Source organism: Thermobia domestica, chromosome 1 (assembly GCF_964235325.1).
Source record: "Thermobia domestica chromosome 1, izTheDome1.hap1.1, whole genome shotgun sequence".
Lineage (NCBI taxonomy): Eukaryota > Metazoa > Arthropoda > Insecta > Zygentoma > Lepismatidae > Thermobia > Thermobia domestica.
Window position 1 is genome coordinate 206174668 of NC_137454.1, and position 22713 is coordinate 206197380.

Below are 22713 nucleotides of genomic sequence, written 5' to 3' on the forward strand. Positions count from 1 at the left end.
TTAACTTGTTTATTTTATTTATTAAGAATGTAATCAAAATTTAAATATTGTATAGACGTGTAACCGTAACATTGTTTCTTACTATTTCCACCATTTACATGCACAACTGCTCATCTAACTTGGAGGCAAGGAATTCATATATTTGCTTGGTTAAGACCTAGGGTATCAAATATGATACCTAACTGTGTGATGCACCCACAGTGTTGATATACCAAATGACCACATTTTCTTACTTTTTGATCATGAATGACCAATTTAATTGCAGTGGTGTAAATTTTTACCTGCTATCACAGCCTCAGCTCTGAGGAGGATACACTAAGCCCTCGGGGCATATAATTTCAGATTTTTAGTGTAATTATAAACCTAGCAGTACTGAATTTTTTGTATTTTCTTTTCACAGAATAGACGAAACAAGAGATGTTCCACCACCCATGTTTCATGGTATGAGAGGCATGGAATACGAGAAGATATGTATGAAAGTTGAAACAAGATTTCGTAAGTACTTAGATGAGATCACTGAAAAGAGGTCAGATATTCTGGATGTAAAGAATAAAGAGTGGAGTGAAGAAATGTCAAAGTAAGTAAACATTAATAGACAACATTTGGAAATTGAGCTTCTTTGAACTATTATTACGTTAGTTTCCAATAATGCAATAACACAAAGATTGTTAATCAATTATTAATTATGTTTAAAGGTTAAGAATATCCATTTTCATTACTTAATTGCTGAAATCCCAGTATAGTTATGCGTTTAATTATTCTGTATTATATATATATATATATATATATATATATATATATATATATATATATTTAGAGGTGGCTCAACAATGTAAAAGTTTTGCCACGTAAAGATCTAATGCTAATTGTTCGAGCATACCATGTTTCACACAGTCAATTATTCACAGTAAATCAATGTAACTGCAAAAGTTTCGAATAGTTCCTTCTGAATTATTACAGAAGAACATATTCCGATTGTGGGTAACCCTATATAGATTTGTAATCACTGATCCTGAAGGGAAGTTGATTTCCTTGTAACATGGAACTTTTCCCGTGTGTGTTCGATTACTTGGATAGAATACTGCAACTGTTCTTCAGTCTTAAAGCGTCCTGACTGAGTCGTTTCTTGTAATATGGCGACACCACGCTCTGCATGATCATTTGTAGTTACTAATGAGCAAATAATTGTCTTAGCGGCATTAAAGCCATCTCTATCATTCCATACATTAGGGTCTTCACTGAGGAAACTATCTGTGATGCCAAGAGGAGGAAATATATTTCAGATTTTTTGTTACAAAATCGACGTGTATCTTACTTTCTACCATCGCCAACTCCACCTCTGTTAGGATTGCCAAAAACCAGAATATAAAATAAATCTTCGCGAGAAATATGTTGAGATCTTGCAATCGCTGCAACTCTGTTAAATTGGGAACGGAACAACCAAACCTTAAGACTGTAGATTGCCTTCGCCATCCAGCGAGTTTGATGCATTGGCTTAGGAGATCGGAACGTGATCTGGGTTGATGAACCAGATGGTAAACTTCCAAAGAAGATTAACATCAGAAAGAGTAGTTCGCAATAATCATCACGCGGTTGACGATCCTCCAGTTCGTGTTCACAGAAAGAAATTAGTTCATCTTGGACATCACAAATTTCTGCAGCTGTAAAATTGTCTGAGATGACAGCTTCATGCTTTCCCTGGTCAATGAAAGGCTATTGTTGCTTGAAACTTTTGAACATGAAAATGTCTGGTGACAAGATGGATCCTAAGCACACTCCGAAGGCAGAGGACAGTATAATTTCCAGGATGTGATATCGACGTCCGAAGTGGAGAAGAGTATGGCCTAGTAGCTGTTCAAGAATGATACACGCTCGTGATGAACGGTCAGTGTAGGAACTGGTAATATCAAAACACGTGTATGGATCAAGTTTCCCAGTCCCCATTCTTTCACAATACTGTATTCTAGCAATTTCTTTTCTCCCATGGTCGATACTAAAATGGACTGCCTCTCTACCTTATTGCTTCCACCTTATTCGATAGTCTATTCCTATCCAGCATTCCGGCTACTGAGATTATACCTAGGTATATAACACTTTTGCGTCCTCGCTTTCGAAGTCGAACATCAACTGGTTTACTGGGATCTGCAGCTTCCATTGGATCTTGCTCTTCTTCTTCGTTGCTGCTGCTCGATAACATTGTTTTCTCGAATAACGTATCTTCTTCAAATTTGTATCATTGCTTTCTCCTCTTTCGCGTTTCTTCTTTCTTCACTTCTCCTTTTCTTTTCGAAGGAGCACCTTGTCGCCCAATACAGCCAGAACGTCCCTTGTGTCGCTCCTTCATTATCCATCAGATCTATGGCATTTAAATGTGCGATGTCGAGAAATTTCTCAATCAATGGCTTCATTGGCTTTTTGAGTCTGGATCCTATGATTCTTATTAAGAAAAGGTGCTCAGATTTCTTTATCGAATCTTAACGATGTTTGACAGGGATCCTAGAACGGGACCAGAAGTCTTCAACTCGCTCCACTGTCTTGGTTGCTGCCATTCGGATCATATCTTGGAGAAAATTATGACGATACATAAAGTAGACAAGAACTTGTTTCACTGCTGCAATTGTAACATGAATCTATATATTGAGAATGAGCCTCTACTACATACTTCAATTGTCTTTAAAAAAAACTTACTCTTACAGTCTTATATTTTACAATGTATGGCTGTAAGAGTACAGTAATTTTCCTGATATTCACTATTAAAACCTGATTAATTTTTATAAGAAGTGTTGTCAGTGAAAAATCTAAACTACAAAAATTAGTTCTTCGTTAATTAAAACACACCAGCCACGTATGAAGCATTTCTTAAAATAGCTGAATATTTAACTTGCGAGATTGAGAGTGTAGACTATAGACAGAGCCATGATGAGGTCCCTGCTTTTCGGTTACCCTCCAAAGAATGTGATATAGGTCGTAAATATTTTAGGTTGTAGTATTAATTTTCTGTGCTGTTCTTTTTGGGCTCACACGCAGGTAGACAGAAGCATCATATATATAAAGATAGTTATCATTTATATATTTATAAGTATATTAATTTATTATATTTTATTATTTTTATAATATTTAATATTATTATTTATCATTAATTTATATAGGTACATGATGGAATGAATAATTATAATAACGCGATAGCATGTTATGTATAACTTGCATGTGTTCTACGGCAAACTATGTAATAAACTTCAAGTCGCTTGATCCACCTCAAAATATTAATCGATTTGATTCTAATTTCACAGAAAATTGTTTTTCGTAGTAGAAAGGAACAATATGAAAGGGTCAGAGGTTGAAATTTCAGACTGTGAAAATAAGGACCACCCTAATATATATATATATATATATATATATATATATATATATATATATATATAGGGTGTCCATAAAGTCCGTTGCCACCCCGTGTATCGTCGAAACGACTGCAAATATGAGTAAACGAAAAAACAACAGGTATATTATTATTTTAAAGGGCGTGAGTTTTGAGCTATAAAAGATCCACTTCAGACACCCCTATATAGGGGTACATGGGGTCAACTTGAAAATTTTAAATTGCAGTGTGGTCGAGTAATATATCGTTGGAAAGGTCTTGACAAGAGAAATATTTTTCTGGTAGTTTCAAGTCCCTATGTTGGTCCGATCCAAAATGGTGGCGGTTCACATTTCGTGTCCATAAAGTCTGTTTATCTTCGATACTGCACCGTTTATCTTCGAAACTACGAAGAATGTGATAAAATGCAAAAACACGGCCATCATTATTTTAAGGGGTTTGAATTTTCAGTTATAAGAGGTCCACCCCAGACACCCCTAGATAGGGGTACGAGGGGTTGTGTTTTTGCATTTTATCATATTCTCAGTTGTTTCGAAGATACACCGGGTGTCAATGGACTTTACGGACACGAAATATGATACGCCGGACTTTACGCCATTTTGGTTGGGGTCAACATAGGGACTTGAAACTCTCGGTGAAATATTTCTCTTGTCGAGTCATTTCCAACAATATATTAGTCGACCCCTTTGCCATTTAAAATTTTCAAGTCTATATGGGGGTGTCTGGGGTGGATCTTTTATAGCTCAAAATCCAAGCCGCTTTTATAATATATATAAAATAATTCGTACACAGAGTTGGCAATACCGATGAAGTTGTGCATGCGCACGGCCATGAAAATTAACAGTATATTCATAGTTATGTACTTGCCTTCTGCTTAAATATCTGAATTGATTAAATAATAGATCAAGACTTGAGTATCGATGACTAGTAAAAACGTTATGTTTTTCAACATCTCGTGAATGATATTAACTTATGTTTTGGAAGGAAAGCGATACATTTGGAGTCTCATACAGGTTTTTTTTTTTTTTTTTTTGTGGGGGGGGGGGGTGTAAATCTGGGATCTTCTAGCTAAATCTGAACATCTGTGAACCCTAGCTATGCATGAAATTTGTGGTAAAGAAAACCATAATTTTAATATAGTTACTAAGTCATTTTTGTTATCACTTTTAAAACTGTCATTTCAGGTGCTTGTTGAAGTTACAAAGTGCTGTTTCTCATATAAAAATACTAAACGTAGTTAGATTTTAAGTACATTATGTTTCAAAAAGAATGACCTGATTTTGGATGGTAATAATTACGGAACAGGGGACGTACCGACAAGAAATGAGTGTTGTTTGAATGGACGTGGCCTAGAGTTTCAGAAAATCGCCGTTAGTTGTCAGTCAATGCGTCTTCTCCTCAGTTTGCAGTCAGTCAGAAGTAAGATGGCGTCCGCTCAACAGAAGGCGTTTTGTGTGCTGCAGTTTGCAAAGACTGAGTCAGTGTTTTCGGTCCGGCGTGTTTTTCGTCGTCGTTTTAGTATTGATCCGCCTGCACCCAAAAACATTCATCGTTGGTATTGCTAATTTGAAGAGACAGGATGCGTGTGTAAAGATAAGAGTTCAGGTCCAGTCCAGTCCAGTCCAGACGAATTTTGCTATCGTCTAGATGTTTGTGCTGCTCCTTGTGGACACATAGAGCATTTGTAATAGCATAGCTAAAACTTGAAGATTTTGTGAGTATTTTGCAATGTTTCCAATTTTTGTAGTATGTTTTAGTCAATACATATGGGCTTTTAAATTCAATTCATTCTTTTTGAAACACCCTGTATATTTCAGGTGATAATTCTAATATTTGACAAATGGTAACGAATTGTATTGAATAACTTTCTATTACAGATCAATTTTCTGTCATAAAGAAAGAAAAATATAATTGATGATTTAAGAATAATCTGTATATACCTTTGTTACAGGTTTCGCAATCGAGTAAAAGACTTGGATATTATGATAGAGAATTTGGTAGAAACAGCGTTCCAGACTATCAGAAATGTAAAAATAGGAATAGAGGTGTTTCTTGCTTTCTACACATACTCAGAACGACCTGCATTGAAATCGTTATTTAATAAGAAAGCAGTTTTGGTAAAATATTATTTCTTCAATTATTCCATACTTACATGCATTTGCATAATCTTCCTGTAGTACAAAATAAGCTCTAAATTAATTATTTATTAACTTGCCTTAAATTGTGGTTAAAATTTTTAAAGGAACTCAATTCAAACTGTTCATACTTAAGTTAAACATAATAATAAAATATACTAAAATAGTAATTAGAATAACAAAAGAAGGGAATAGATAAGAAAAGCAGCAAATGCAATTCTATTAGTAGATTGAAGCTTCTTTTACTTTTGTTCTCAGTACTAATACTCTCTATGAGCATCTGAGTTCATTTCAAATGATTGATACACATTAAAGGCTGTCTTCAACAGACACTACAAAGGCTGTACTAAAACAACTGTCAGTGGGGTTGGTATTTCCGATCAAAACCACAAGAGGACCCAACAATAATGTAGGCAGGTAGTTCAACTCGTTGTGTAAGCATAACAACTCGCCGAGCGTGTTTTATTCACTAGTTTTCGCTCAGTAGCCGTGCAAAGAAGATGTGTTGATTTTTATATCGAGAATCTTCTAGCTGTGAGTATGGATATAAAACTGGAGTAAGTTTGTAAGATTCGACTTTGAATCCCTCGCCTCGGCTTCGGCGACTGTAAAGATGAACGATACATATATAGAAGAATGCTTAAGGAAAAGACAATATTTCGTTGGCATAAAGCGTTTGTCGAAGATCGCATGAGTCAGCCGCGCACGGTGACTGGCCGTCAACTAACATTACTGAGGTAAACGTTAATAATACAGTGATCTCGATTTCTTGTGATGATAGATATTTGTTAGTTCATACCTTTAATAGCCCTTTCCGCTTGTCTAGCGGCTAGTGCGTGTGCTTTAGGTTCACGTGGTTCAGTTCGATTCCCGGTGGAAGAGCACAAAAATTTGATTTCACATTAATTTACTTTTTATTAATCATGGATCTCCTTTTGCTTAAAGGCCATAACCGTGGGACCTTATATAATAATAATAATAATAAAAAAAAAAAAACCGAATCTTTTAATCATTGATCCGCGGTCGGCAATTTACAACGAATGATGAGGTCTAGATCCAGTGCTCTTTTCCCAAAAGTGTACCCAAAGAAGTATTTAGGAGAACCATGCTTGCCAAATTGCAAGAAAATATCTGTGTATATATCAACAGTGCAGCCCATTACTTCAAGAAGGCACACTGATAACAATATCGAATAATTGTTGTAAACTTACTCGTAAAACAAATACGAATGATTAAATTTCTGTAGCACCGTGAATTCTTTACCTAACCTAAATTAAACTACCTCACAGCCACCTTTATCATTAGCTCATAAATTGAACTGCACACCAACATCACTATCGGGTCGCCTCATCGCGTTATTCGGAACTGTGAGCGCCACTGACAGTTGCTTTGGAACAGCCTATGTAAATCTAGTTTTAATAGTATCCTCATTCAGTTAGGTTTCGTTTTCCAATTGAGTGTTCTTTATCACATCCAAATGGAATTATTTGAGCATAAATTATCACTTTTTTTCTATCCTCCTTGTATTGTACAACAGTTAGACTATTATAGATTCCCTTGCTATTACTGTTTTATTTTAAAATGGATTTTTTATGGTAAGTTTCATGACTATTTTCTTTCATAGTATAATGTAAGAAATTTCTAATATATTAAATATATCATTTATAGTAATATTACTGTAAATTAACTTTACACTTATTTAGAGATAATCAAACAAAATATACAATTGTATATAGGGTGTCCGGTGAGGACGTGCAGATATTTTGGGAGGTGATATGGGAGTCCAATCAGAAAAAAGTGTAGGGATATTTGGTCTATTCTCCTTCCTTTTGGTTTCTGAGATACGGGAGATACTATTCGAGTGTCTGAAACCTGCTCCATTGCAATTAAGAATCACATACTGTGTAGTTCACGTATCGACAAAAATTGTACCTCATTCGAAAGGTATACAATAGGCTTTCGGACAGTATATGGATTATTTTAGTAATGCGGAATAGTGATGTCAACCGGCTCGGCTCAGTTCAACTGAGCCATCGGGTTGAGGCGGCTCGATTGCGAATGAGCCATCGGCTCGGTTCGGTTCGGCTCAGGTGAGCCACCGGCTCGGTTCGCCTCGGCTTAGGTGAGCCATCGGCTCGAGCCGGCTGGGTTGCGATGAACCATCGGCTCGGCTCAGGTGAGCCATCAGCTTGGCTCGGTTCGGTCCAACTGAGCCGAGGGCTCGAGCCGGCCCAGTTGGGTGAGCTGTTGGCTCGGCTTACTTCTCGGCTCGGTGGTGACTGAGCCATGAGCCGAGCCGCTCGAGCTGTTGAAAACACTAGATTAAAGTTGCTAACTACTTGCTACGAAATGTTAAAACAAAAGCCCAATTTCTGAAGTTGGATTACGTGAAGACAAGCAAAATGTTTTATATTTGAGTTTGTACTAACTGATTTGTGATTCAATCTTTTAAATCAGTGGGTACTAGTTGGATCTCTGTTGTAAATATCATTCAAAAAACTAATGAAATAATAGTACAAATGTGTAAAAGTTTGAGTACGCCTGCAGCTATTATTGTTAAGGTCGTGTAACAGCATCTATTCAATTTTTTTAAAGGCATCCTTTGTGTTTATCTAAATTTGTTTTGTTTTATTACATCCATCTGTTTATCAATAACTGAAAAAATATTTCTAAGCGAACTTGTATTTTTTCTTTCTTGTTAATCAGGACGATGTTGCGCCCAACCGGCTCGACTCGAGCCCTGAGCCACCGGCTCAGCTCGGCTCGGTTCACCTGAGTCATCGGCTCGAGCCGTCTCGGTTGCGATGAGCCATCGGCTTGGTTCGGCTCGGCTCAGATGAGCCATCGGCTCGGTTCGGCTCAGCTCATGTGAGACCGGCTCGAGTCGGCTTGGCTGGGTGAGCCATCGGCGCGACTCTGTTCGGCCCAAATGAGCCTAGGGCTCGAGCCGGTTCGGTTTGGTGAGCTGTTGGCTCGGCTCGGTGGTGACTGAGCCGTGAGTCGAGCCGCTCGAGCTGTTGACAACACTAATGCGGAAGGCAGGCAAATAGAGGAAAATTCAAAAACTTGTCCTCCAAAATTCTTCTGTTATTGAGTAGCAACATTGTCACTAGGCAAACTATTGGATAACTGTTGGGTATATATTGGACAACTATTGTCCTTTGTTAGTTTTATATTAGGTGGATACTACACTGTATGCCTTTAAGATATGTGGTGCAGTTTCAACACGAAACATAACGTGAAGGTTGCTGAAACTATAGTACGTGATTAAAACAAGTTTTCAAAAATGTCACCACCTCCTTCGATGCATTTAGCAATACGCGTCAGCACACGCCGTGTTGTCCATCTGACATTGTCTGTACGCTCTTTGATGGTAGTGAATGATTGGATAATGTTCTACGCGAAAATATATTGATGTTAGATCGGGTAATTCGGTGACCAGTGTATTGATCCTCCCCCATCGATCCACCAGTTGGGGAATTTGTAATTAAGATACCGCAGATACTTTTTGTAGTTACATTAATAACTACCTCAGTTTTTCTAATTTTGTATTGTAATGTGTGTGTTTTATTTTACATTTTTTTTATTGCAACATCAACATTAATATACTTTACGTGGCACTGTTATTGTGGCTTAATTATTGAATAAACATTGGCATAAATATTGCCAAAATTCCTTTGACAAATGGAAAGCCCATGATTTAAAAACGTAGTGTGTCGTTCGCAATTTTGTTTCTTGAGTAGTATTCCAGTGACTAACATACATTTTTCATATGTTAGGCACACAGTGTAATATCACACAATATGTTTCTATTTGCCTAGTGACAGTTTTGCCCAGTGACAAGGGTCAAGGGATCATGATAATACAGGGGAAGTTTGGAGGGAAATGGTTAAAAATTTGTTACTTCCTTCCCTTCGGCATTACTGGAATAATCGGCACACCGCCTCAAAGTCTATTCGATCGAGGTATCATGTTCGTCGATACATCAACTACAAGGTGTGCTATAATTTCTTAATTGCAACTCACCAGGTTTCGGGCACTCGAAGGGTATACCCCCTCCCATCTATGAAGCTGAGGGAATAGGCCGTATACTCTTATATGCTTTCACTTAAACTGAACTCCCTAGTGCCTATCTGCACTTCCTCACCAGATTCCCAGTATATTATTTGTTTGTTTGATTAGATTCAAATAATGTACTATATAATAAAATTTAACGAATGAGATTGTGAGAATAAAATTGAATCAGTTAAGGAATCTGGCAAGGTACCGTATCGGTGCTCTAACCACAAGCGCTACCCACTCCTTCAAACCAGTTCCAGATTTTCAATCTTTAGGTTACTTTTCAACCAATCAGGGCACATTGACTGTGCTACAAATCGGTTTATTCCTACATTTTTCAATTTATAAATTGAAGATGATAATGTGCTATGTTAATAATAATCTCTTTCTTTATAACAGATATACAAACTATTTGGCAATGAAGTTCAGAATATTAAAAGGGAAGTCACTGATACGTGTCCATTAATGCCGAAAGATTTTCCACGTTTTGGAGGTCATGCACTTTGGTGTCGCATGAAAAAGGATCGATTGCAGAGAGATTTTCAGGTATAGATTGCTAAGACATTTCAATCGTTAAATAGAGAAGAATTATTTTTCTTCACCTTTTGATTTCTATTTAATTTCTAGCACACTCAGAAATCTTCCTAACCATTTTACTTTTATTTTGTTATAATTCTTGGTAAGGGCAGTATATACCTGGCTTTCAGTTTCTCCCTTGAGCCGTTGTTAGTTTAACAAAACGAGGAGGAAAATAAAAGTGTGAAGTACTGAACTTACTGGAGGAAAGTAGTGTTGTAAGCAACATTTGCCAATCTTGGTGAAAGTATCCAGGAGTGTGTTGGAAATACCTTTTATTCATTTATATTTATTATGGATATAAATGAATTTATATTCATTTATATTTGGATGTATACGAAGCCTCCCGAACGACTTTTTATATTCGTCATTCATTCTGAAACTGCACCCATTTTATTCCCATTGTACTTCATCCTGCCACTATGCCTTATCGTCCTCACGGCCATTTTCTAGTAATTCTCATTTGAAGAAACTTCTTAGAGAAGCGTTCTTCTCTGATAGTAGACTTTTCATCTAATTCTCTTACAGTTTCTTTGTTGAGTGTGTTCATATAGGTTTCAAAGAAACCTCATCTTGTTGTTTGGAGTCAGCTTCACTTTGTGTTTGGTGTTATCTATATTTCTGCAACGGAGATTTATTATTAGATAGTGGCATTTTAACTATACTAACTGTGTTCCAATGCTATTTCAAGTGTTTTACTTTTTATGCCTCTCTCTCTCTTATTTATTTACTTGTAGTCTTCTATCTAATAGTCTTCTAATAGCTACCTAATTGAACCATTATGTCAAACTTTACTCAGCATAGGACTTTTCCTGATAGACTAAAAATTTCGAAAATTAAAGCGTTACATGGAAAAGATAAACGCAATAAAATAGAAAGCTATAGACCGATTTCATTGCTACTTATAATAGGTAAAATTGTGGTGAAAATAATGTTCAATCGGGTGATGAATTTCATTTTTAAATGCTCTGTTTTATCCAACGCACAACATGGTTTCTTAAAAGCTAAATCCAGTGAAACAGCCATTTTTCCTTTTCTTGAAACCTGTAGGAAGTTTGTTGGATGGAAAAGAATTATGTATAAGAACATTTTTAGATCTAACAAAATCCTTTGATTTAGCAAATCATAATGTATTACTAGAAAAACTTCGTTACTATGGTATTATACAGCTAGCAAATAAATAAATGTAGAATCATACCATAAAAATCGGAGGCAAGTAACTGAAATCACAGAAATAATTGATAATAAAAATAAAAAATATGTATCAAGTGAAGAAATTATTAATAGTGGAGTACCACAGGAATCAATTCTAGAATCACTTCTCTTTCTTCTTTATATAAATGATCTTTCTGAAAATATTAACAATTCTTTATAACTTTATATGTATTGTAACTTTATATGTAGATGATACAAATATAATAGTTAATGTGAAAGCTGAAAGCGAATTAGCTTCAATTTGCCAACTGGCAGTGAATCAACTTTCAAATTGGATGAATAAAAATTAGCTAACTATTAATACAAATAAAACATGTCCCTTAAATTTTCATAATGTTAAATGTAATCAAACCAATATAATAAGAATAGGTAATAAAACAATAAAATATGCATAAAATGCTATCTTCCTTGGAGTTAAAATATCTAATAAATTCACATATAGAACATCCAAGAAGTTAAGCAAATGTTATGATATTAGAAAATCTTTGAGTTTTACGTCCCACGGTTATGCCGGTTAGGCTAAAGGAGACGGTGATGATGAGAAATGAATGAAATGGTGGAATGAAGAAAGTGGGAGGAAACGGGAGTACCCCGAGAAAACCCCCACACACGGTGTTTGTCCACCACAAAGTTCACTTGGCGGGGGCTGCGATCAAACCCGGGACCCCAAGCACCAGAGGTGAGCGCTCTACCACTGAGCCACCGCGGCCCCGTTATGTAATTAGATGTGTAAGAGGTAAGATTAATGTAAAAACAGCTAGGTGTATATATTTTTCAAATTTTCATTCTATAATAAATGTGACTTGATGTGGGAAAGTACACCTAAGAGTCTTGTCGTCTTTAGGCTTTAGAGAAAAGTGGTAAGGATACTAGCAGAAGTAGAATGGAATTCTTCTTGCAGAAATATTTTTAATGAACTTGAAATAATGACTCTTCCCTCAATGTATTTGTTTGAAACATTAACATATATGAAAAAAATATATAGTAGTGAATTTACTTTTAAAAAGACATTCAAGATATAACACAACAAGTAAAGAAGACATTCTTTGCACAGATCAAACATATATATTAAATCAGTTACTCACAGAGGTACTCTAAGGGCCGCGGTGGCTCAGTGGTAGAGCGTTCACCTCTGGTGCTTGGGGTCTCTGGTTCGATCCCAGCTCGCGCTAAGTGAACTTTGTGGTGGACAAACACCGTGTGCGTGGGTTTCCTCCTCGGGGTTCTCCCGTTTTCTCCTACTTTCTTCATTCCACCATTTCACTCATTTCTCATCATCACCGCTCCTTTAGCCTAACCGACATAATCATGGGACATAAAACTCAAAAATTTCATTTTTTCATTTCATTTTGAGAAAGGTGAATCAATCAATCACAAAGGTATTATACAATCTACTTCCACCGTGTATAAAAAATCAGCTTTCTGTAAACAGCTTTATAATCAAAGTGAAAACGCACGTGATAGAGTGAAGAATAGGTTCAAAATAAGTATTATGCATAAAATTAAATGTATAATAAGGTAAATTGGTGAATCCAGAATAATCCATATGTAATAATGGTATTTATGTTATTTTATGTATATATTTAAAACTGGCATGTCCAATTTTGTTATATGACGGTAAACGGATGTAATAAATTATGATTAAGATTATAATCTTCCCTTATTCTCCCATTTGCCATCATTGTTGATTCTAAGTATTTTAAATGGCTACAGTCTTCAATGATAATTCTCTTAGTTTTATTTGTTTGCTTGGTATATTCACAGCGTCACTATTCAGTTATGCAAGTCATGTTCTTCTGTATGTTTTTTCTAAACATACAGTTATCTTCGTACTTTTCTATCTTCCTAAACTGTTATATCGTTTTTTCACATAAATATGATTTCATCCCTTTGTCTCCTTGTATTTTTACACGTTTTCCATAACGATAGTAAATAGCATAGGAAGCAGAATACAGACCGTTCGTCACTACAAACCAGCGCTTTTGCTAGTGTCACCCTGCATCCAGCACTGGTAAACCTATGGAATTATTTGCCCCTCCATATTGTTTCTTCCATTCCGTTCTGCTGAAATTATTTCCATATTTGCTCCAAAGGTACGGTATCATATACTTTCTCTAAGCGTACGAATGCTATGACTTTTTGTTTACCATACTGCAGTGTCTTTTCAGTTAACTGTCTGAGTTGTTAATCTTACTTTCTTAAAACATTGTTGTTCTTTGCACACCTACTATTCGATGTTATGGATAAATTGTAAAATTCTTAAAAAGACTAAAAATTGACGTGATGACTCGTTAATCATTTCACTGTAGTAGCTATTTTTATTTTATTATATTTATTTATTGAATATTAATGCAATTTTTCCTTTTTTTCTAAATTTTCTCTGTCTTTGGTTGACTGATTTAAATCGAATGAATTTTTTCAAATAAACCGTAATTTAAATCAAATGTATTTTGTTTAAAGCAGAAATAAAATTCATATTTCTGACCATTATCGGATAGTAATAGAATGTAAGTCTAAAACTCGCTTCTTAATCCGTACTATCTGATGGTAAGATCTTAAAAATGAAAGTTCAAACCAAATATATAATTTTTAAGATTAAAGTTGATGGGCCATGAATTTTGACAGTGTACTTGATTTGAGCATTTCATATTTACAGGAGACTTAAGAAGAAAGCTTGAATCCAAGTAACATTCAATACTCAAAATTTTCAGTTCAGAATTATACCTGTCGTGCTAATATAGCTGTATATCATAGCTTTTGCACCGTAGCTGGAATAATAATAAATAAAAAATATAGACGACGGTACTAAACATTCTTCCTCGTATTGATTAAATAAAATTAAGTCATGCTGCAGGTATTACTAAGACATTTGTTTATGTAATATGAGCAAAAATATAATAGGCGTTTTCGGAAAACTTCGAAGAAAACTCACCCACAAAAACTAAACTATCCTAAGTAGACTTTTCATTTCAAGCGACGTACACCATATTGTAGGTTTATTATTTATAAAATATAAAGAAAATCGTCTCAATCATTTTTGAGAAAATCATCTAAGAAAAACGCACCCCCCCCCCCCCAAGAGTAAACTACCCTTTCTGAATTTTGTAATGAAAAATTAATTTATACCATATTGTAGGTTAATTAATTTAACATTTATTTATGAAATAGGAACGAAATTACGGGAGTCGTTTTTGAGAATAACATCTCCAAGAGAAAATTACCCTTGTAACTTGTAATGAATAATAATTTATACCGTATTGTAGGTTTTGTTAATGAAATAATTATTTATGAAATGAACAAACTTACGGGAGTCGTTTTTGAGATCATCCGAGAAACTCACTCTCAAGAGTGGACTGCCCCTTGTGAAATTTTTTAAGTGAAAAATGATTTATATCACATTGTAGGTTGTTAATGAAGCATTTATTTATCAGATACGAACAGAATCATCTGTGTCGTTTTTGAGAAAATCGTCCGAGAAAAACTCACCCTAAAAGTAAACTACCTCTTGTGAAGTTTTAAATGAAAAATGATATATACCATAATGTAGATTTCTTAATAAAATATTTATTTATGAAATATGAACAAAATTACATGTCGTTTTTGAGAAAATATCCGAGAAAAACACCTCAAATAGTAAACTAATCCTTTAGATTTTCCCAGGGAAACGGCTAATACTATATTATATTGTTGTTAATGAAATATTGATTTATGAAAAATAAATAAAATCGTTAAGAACTGTTTTTGATAAAATAATATTTTTTATTTTCACCTTCAGTAAAGTACCCTTATTTTTGGGGGTAGGAAGAAAATTCGAAAACCCTTCTGGAGAATCTCATATAAAACGTAAATTTAAAATTTAGTCTAGATACATTAACGATATGGCCTCTAGGCGAGTGTCAGACGGACAGACATCGAAAAATCACTTTTACAGTATGTAGGAGCCATGAAATGTGTTTAAATCAATTGAATTCTCGATTTCGTTTTATTTTCCACGATCAGCATGCTTCTTTCCTATTGTCGGTCAAAAGTGATAAAAAAGGAAAATTGAAAAATATGTATGATAACAAAGATGCATAGAAAATAAAAGTCGTTCGTTCGTGAGACGACCTACGTAGTCTGCAAAACTTACTTCTACTAACCATTACACCACTTTACTTATTGTACTATTATTTTGGTCATACTCAGCGCAGATAACTTGGAATAAGTATTTATATTCGTGCTGATATGCAAGATTTCTTTGGATAATTTTACACTTTTAAAGCAAAAGATATGATATTCACTACGAAAAATTTATGATAAAAGGAATATAAAAAATGTATGTAATTTGTAAACTAAGTTTTAAAATGGCTACATTCTTGTTGTACAATGCAATGCAGAATTTTTGCAGTTTGTAAAATAGTAGTACATTCGCTGTAGTATAATATCAAACAGGTCGTTCGTAACACTCGCTATGTATTGTGCGAAACTTCTACTACTTCTATTGAGTACTAAACTATCTTACATATTGTACTATTATTTTAATCATATACAGTATAGATAACTTGAAATCAAGTATTTATATTCATGCTAATATGCAAAATTGCCTTGTATAATTTTACAGTTTTAAAGTAAAAGATACTGATATTCATTATAAAAGAATTATGATGAAAGGAATACAAAAAATCTATTTAATTTATAAACTAAATATTTTTTGAAAGGCTATATGCTTGCTGTGCAGTGCAATACAAAATTTTTGCAGTGTGCAAAATGGTAACATTCTGCACGTTCACATTTTACTTCTGTTGTTTACTTATTAAAGTAGTTCAGAAGATATATTAATTTAGAAGTCTGCAGTTTCTAAACGATCTTAGATTGTATTTAATTTATCAAAAGAAAACCAAAAGAAGAAAATATTCTTTAAACTCTCGCAGATAAAGCAGAAACTGTAAATAACTGCATAAGCTATTTCATTGCGCTGCTGTCAAGAATACAAATATATTCTTGTTATTTCCACCACTCAGTGCGTGGATACACCTTTTAAACTTCGTCGATGAACATCGCATCAGGGAAGGGAAAAGACTTTGCTGCAGACTTAATTGCCGCGAGCGTTAGCATAATTTTCTTCTACAAATTTCTTCTAAATCGTTTCCTTCGGTACTAAAATTGAATGTTCGCTGTTTAGAGTTTAAAAGATAAGTAAAGAAATGGATTGATGTTAATGCATGCTTGTAACTATTTTCATATCTCTTCCATGTTTGCGTCTTAGAGTGCACCTTTTAATTCTTCGTGAAGACACTTCCATATTCTTACAGAGGCAGATATTGTTTCATTTTTTGAATTCTGTCTAATACAACAGAAATTGAGTTGAGGATTTTTATGTTAGGTGTTCCTTTTAATACTTAAATTATCCACTTGCTCTTACATCGCTTTGTCTATTTGAGATATCGATATTCTTCACATATTCTAATAAAATCGACCAATTTTTGAAATTTGTACTTGCTCCACTACCGTGTTCCATTACTATTACATTTTCGTGGGGATATGAAGTGATTTACATCCTCTTTCGCAATATTTAGATGCTGCAATGTTGTTTTTCTAAAAGATTTTACGATGGAAATAACTTGCTCTTTCACAGTTTTCAAGATCTCTAGATAGCAGATGTAAAAGATAAGCGGAACACCCTTCGTAAGAACATTAAGATTCTCGCAGTTTTTCGCATTTCTGCTATATTAGCCGAATTTTCCAGTCACAAAACTAGGTACATTACACTTGGTATCCTGTTCAAAATTCTTTATTTAAATTTTGCTGATAATTCCAAAAAGGATACTCTGAAGTGAGCGAGTGACCTGATGTATCTACTGCTTGATAAAGAAACAATTCCTTATTAGACTAATAATTACATACTGTGAGTTCATTATAGACTTTTGACCAGTCTATTCTAACTGATTCTAACAGTTTAATTATTAAGTTTTTCAAAACATTTTGCCTCGTATGAGAAACATCTTGCAGAAAATATAATATAATATCGGAAAACTTCCGATTTCTCATTTATTCAAATGCCAAAAAGAAGCCGTTTTCAATTTTTTTAAAAAAGAAAAACATTTAAATTTTATTCCGTTGCTAAATTCATTGTTTTTTTTTTTTTTTTTTTTTTTGAAACCCTAAGAAACATATTTGATATAAGATGAAAAATACAAGTGATTTAGATAATAATAATAATAATAATAATAATAATAATAATAATAATAATAATAATAATAATAAATAATCAACAAAATTGAATTATTTTTTTAATCGTGATTTTTTCAACCCTGGTTTCCAGACAGATTTCATCATTTTGTAGAGTCATTTCCACTACATTTAATTTTGTTCTCCAGCTTTGCCTTTTTTGTATCAGTGCTGCCTCTATCCTATGTCTCCCAGACTAATATGTGGAGTTGTTTGTACTGGATGATGATTTCTCGTTTTGTTGTGGGGTTTTTGTTTAACAAGTACGCAAAATGTTATACACTTTGGGTCTCGTTCCATATAAGAAAGTTTTAGTTTTTGTGTAGCTATGAGCTTCTGACTGGATCTAATACTTAAGATACTTACATTCGTGTAATGCGAATTCTACCATAAAATTTATAGGAAACGAAAGATTCATAAAGCAAAAGCATAGTAAAACTACAGTAGACATGGACATAAAAGCGGTGTTAAACAGAAATTTCGCTTCAAGTATTCAATGGGAACCTCCTCACCTTCGTCAGCGGTTTATTTATTTACATAAAAACACTGTTGTTTCAATTACCTGTCACGATTTCCATAATATAATGAAGATATCATTTCAGGTTTAGCTTAGTATCTTGTTGGTTGATTTAATGATTAGAGTACCTTTCAGCATCGAGGCTATATGAGACATGGATCTACAGCTTAACGTGGAATCCGAACCAAATGAGCTTTCGCCGAGAATCGAACCCGAGTTTCCCGAGACGAGGACGCGTACGCTAACTCTATATGTATATAGCCACGAGGGAGCTAATGTATTTTGTTTTCAGAATATTAGAGGTAAGCTTAACCATACTTCAATTATATAATGGAAACCATAAGATGTGATTCAAATAGCAGTGTGTGTGTATGTAAGAAACGAAGATGGGGTTTCCAATTGAAAAATTCAGGGTTAATAAATATTTGGACGCATCCTGAATTTAATAGTAATAATCGTTCATCAGTTTAGTTGTTTCATTAGTTATTTTACCCAAAGTTATAAGACAAAATAATTCTCATGGAAAGTCTAAAAGTCGAAGTCATGTTTTATATTTAGTAAGTGTCATAATACAGTTTCAGTTTTTGTAACCGTTTCTTGGTTTTAAAGCTGTTGTGTAACGCTGTGTGGATTCCATATTCACCCATATTCGAAGACGTAAAACAACAGTACGATGAAGTAATTACTCTAGTAGACGAAATCATCCAGAAGAACTATGATATGTGGACCTTCCAAGCGGATCGAGCTTTGTCACAGCGTTTGGAAAGACCTTTATTACGCAGAAGTACTGAAAACCCTGGATTATTGGAACCTAATTATGATAGGTACATTTAACTAAATCTTCTTGTGATTATTTCATTATGTCAATGTATTAAATAGGAAACATGTTATTTTATGTATATCAACACCTAAGAGTATGTTCAAAATTGGCTGTGAATTTCAAGTGCGGAGACAAAATTAGATAAGAATATTGCCGTTACTTGTAAGCAATCCATCATTGTTGTGTTGGCATATTTCATGGAATAATCTTCCATTTCGAATATACGAATGTATGTTTTGCTCAAACAAGAAGCAGTAACGTGATATCTGGTGTAGAATCAGCGATGTTCATTCTTTTTCCATACATAGTTTTTAGTCAGTAATTTTGAAATGACCAGTTTAAGTGTTAATGTACTGACTTCGATATTGAATATGCATACTAAGATCTCAAAGTGATATGATTATTATTAAAATTTGCTAAATTGCATTTTTTCTGTGTGAAGAAACAATATTAAAATTAATATTCCGCCTGATAATCTTTGAAGTAAGCAAAAGACGTTCAGTTTAGTATTTTGTTCTTTCATTTTATTCATCTTGGTTTTTATTTATATTGTAGTGTCTTTGAGGTAGAGTCAATAACGGTCCAGGTGATTCCCTTCACCAATTTTATTACAAAATTTAAATACAAATATCTTTGAATTAACAAAGAACAATTTAATTAAGTCCGTCCTTCTAAGCGACCAAGATGAAGGAGAAAGGTGTTTTGCACGGTCCCCCTTTTACTCAAATCAGCCTCCAGAACACCTGCAGGGTTTTAGGTGAGTCTTGCGGGAAACATCCTCAGCCCAAGGCAGCTTCGCGAGGTTTCGTTGTAGTTAGGATTCCCTAGTCCAAAGCGACCTCGGGCTTAAGTAAAGGTGAACTTCCTAGTCCAAGGCGACCTCAGGAGCAGGTGTTGGTTATTTGATCAGCGGTCAAACTGATAGCTGGTTCCTCCTTAGGCTCCATCGTCTTGGATTCGTGTCTTCCCTATTGTAATTTTTTTTCTGCTTGTATTGTTCGTAAATAGTAGCACGTGTTATGGGAATATGTGCTTGCGCTGAAGATGGAGATCCTTACACCCCCCACACTGTAAGAAAAATAATCTTACAAGATAATTTTTGAAAGTAACCCTATTAATGCACTAGGGTGCGGTGACAAAAGAAACACTGGTACACACAAAAGTAAGGTGCACATTATTGTAGTTTGGAAATACGTAAAAAACACTATAAAGCACTAAACACAGTTGTATTGAAGGATGTAAACACAATAAAATGGCAATGATATTATATTATCTCTTCCGACTGAGTAGGATCAACACTTTGTTATCATTTCCCTGAAAGTAGTCAGAAAGTGTCATCACTGTATTTAATAACCCAGACAGAAAATACAGGTGGTTTACAGGCGCCTGTGAAACATGCATAAACAGGCATATTTTTACAGGCGCCTGTACATGCGCCTGAAAGTGGAACACTTTTAAACGCATGAGACAGGTATCGATTTTTTTACAAGATCATTGATTGTTCATTTCACGGTAACAGGTAGATTTCATGTTGATAGGGTTGCAACCTTGCAACGTGAAAAATGCGTATAAACAACACGTAGAGAGTGGAAAGACATGTACGTAACCAGCATATTCCATGTAAAATTAAATGAAATCTTTAAGTTTTACGTCCCACGGTTATGCTGGTAGGCTAAAGGAGAAGGACGCATATAACATGTAGTTGACATATACGTTACCTCATGAGGATCCAACGAGAGCTGATCATTTTATAAAAATGTAATTGACATGCTAAATACATGTGAAATACAGATGTTAGCAAATTAGTGGGCGTGTAAGCGGAGTATACATGTAAAGTACATTGTATTGAGTGTACATAAAATTTGCGTGTCACAGATGTTGGACACGTATAAGACATGTACGTTCCATGTATATATACGGCAGAAGAGACATGTAGGTAACATGTATATGAGAGCCACATGTAAGGTGCAGTTTGCCTGTTCATAAATTGGATATGTATTGTATAGATCACCAGGGCCGGATTTAGCATTTTGGCGCCCCTAGGCCCAATAATTTTTTCCGCCCCCTAGTCTGGTTAAAGTTACTTTCCTAAAAACCTTTATTAAAAAATTATATCAGGCCTATATGTTAATTGCTTAAACACCACTCTACGATGCAATTTTATCTTTAACTTTACCAACAATTATTTGTTCCAATGAACTTCAAAATCAGAATGCTTTATTAGCCTGATTTTTTAAAATCAATTCAAAAAGTATGTTAAGTTATGGCTATTTATTTTTATTTCTAGATATTATTTTTTCTCTCGGCCGTGCGCCTCCTGGGAGCCTGCGCCCATAGGCCCGGGCCTACCGGGCCTATTGGGAAATCCGGCCCTGTAGATCACATGCATGTTAAACGTTGACACATGTACATGTAATATACATGAGCCTACGTGTTACAGGTGAATTACTTCTACCTGTGACATATGTGGGAAATGTATGTTACAGGTGAATTACTTCTACCTGTTACATATGTAGAACATGTTTGTGCCATATTTTTAATATAATTTAGCCTGAAATTGTGTTTGGACCTTCCCCCGAAAAGCTTTGGACCCCTCTCGAAATAAATTCCTGCGTACGTCCCTGATATACCCAATTCCCAGCGAGTATTTACCAGTGACGAAAGGTGGGTCATGCGTGATCCTGTACTTCAAATAAAATATAGAAATAACATGTGTAAAATTCAAATCCGATTACTAGAATGTAGGCTGCATACTTTAAGGAGTAATACTACTATTTGATCATCTAATTCAAGGATCTGCACATGCCTCTGTATATATGTGTCAGTGCACCTTGCATATACACAAGTATTGCAGTTGTAATACTTGTGTATGAACCTTGCATAGCGAATGTCGAATTGGATACTTGTGCCTGAATTTTGCGTGACTCCTATGCTTATAACGTGAATGTTTAGCTCCAATCCACTTTGTTCGCCACACGTATCTGTTTAATACGTTTATTGACAATCATGATCATTGTATGTTCCCGTTCACCTGTACATTGCCTGTACATTGCACGTAGGGGGTTACACACTTCGCATGTACGCGAAAATGATAAATGTAAAATAACATATTCTACATCATGCGTTTTCCATGCTATACGCTAATACATGGTGTTTACATGTAATGCGAATGTCACACATAATATTACATGTTGATAAACAGGCACCTTCATTGTATTTTTCATTCTTACTGTATTGCAAATGTTATCACTAGGGTTAGAATTTTATTGCACTATAAATGCGGGGAAAATGCAAAATAAAAAATGCAACTATGCACTAAAAATTTTAAAAATTGCACTATAATTTAAAAAAAAATGCTTTCACAGAGAATCATTCGTTACTATTTATTAGTATATATATACATATATATATGTATATATACGTGGTTCTACTCTGTGTTTTTCTCAAAAGAGGCACCTAACACTGAGTTGCAATAAACAACAAAAATCATATGAAGGTTTTCGAACTGGAATACATGGCGGTTGTTTACAAATAACAATTTGTACATTGAAAAGGTTCAGTTTCTACAGAAACCACCGGAGCATATTCGAAATAGATCATATCACTTATTCCTAGATCACTTTCTAATTTGGGCTGTACAAATTTTCTGCCTGAAAGAATGTCCACTATCGAACACAAAACATGGTAACCTGAGTTTTTTTTTTTTTTTTTTTTTTTTTCAATACATCTGTCATTTTTCTTGACACTACCAGTCTACTTCCCCAGGAACACTTTCTAATGCACTTAGTGCAATTTTGATTGAGTCAAT

At 34.6% G+C, this 22713-nt stretch overlaps 1 protein-coding gene across 4 annotated transcripts in view; it reads left to right on the forward strand.

Annotated features, from left to right (window-relative positions):
* kl-2 (dynein heavy chain 2, axonemal kl-2) overlaps window positions 1–22713 on the forward strand; it is a 564598-nt gene that overhangs the window by 55093 nt on the left and 486792 nt on the right. For all 4 annotated transcript variants that reach the window (XR_014132735.1, XM_081769103.1, XM_081769086.1 and 1 more), the window contains exons 10-13: window positions 401–577; window positions 5328–5493; window positions 9970–10116; window positions 18695–18909. Coding sequence is in view for 3 of the 4 variants with exons in the window: in XM_081769103.1 (XP_081625229.1) it covers window positions 401–577; window positions 5328–5493; window positions 9970–10116; window positions 18695–18909 (705 nt within the window). In the remaining variant the exon portion in view is untranslated. The remainder of the gene's footprint in view (window positions 1–400; window positions 578–5327; window positions 5494–9969; window positions 10117–18694; window positions 18910–22713) is intronic.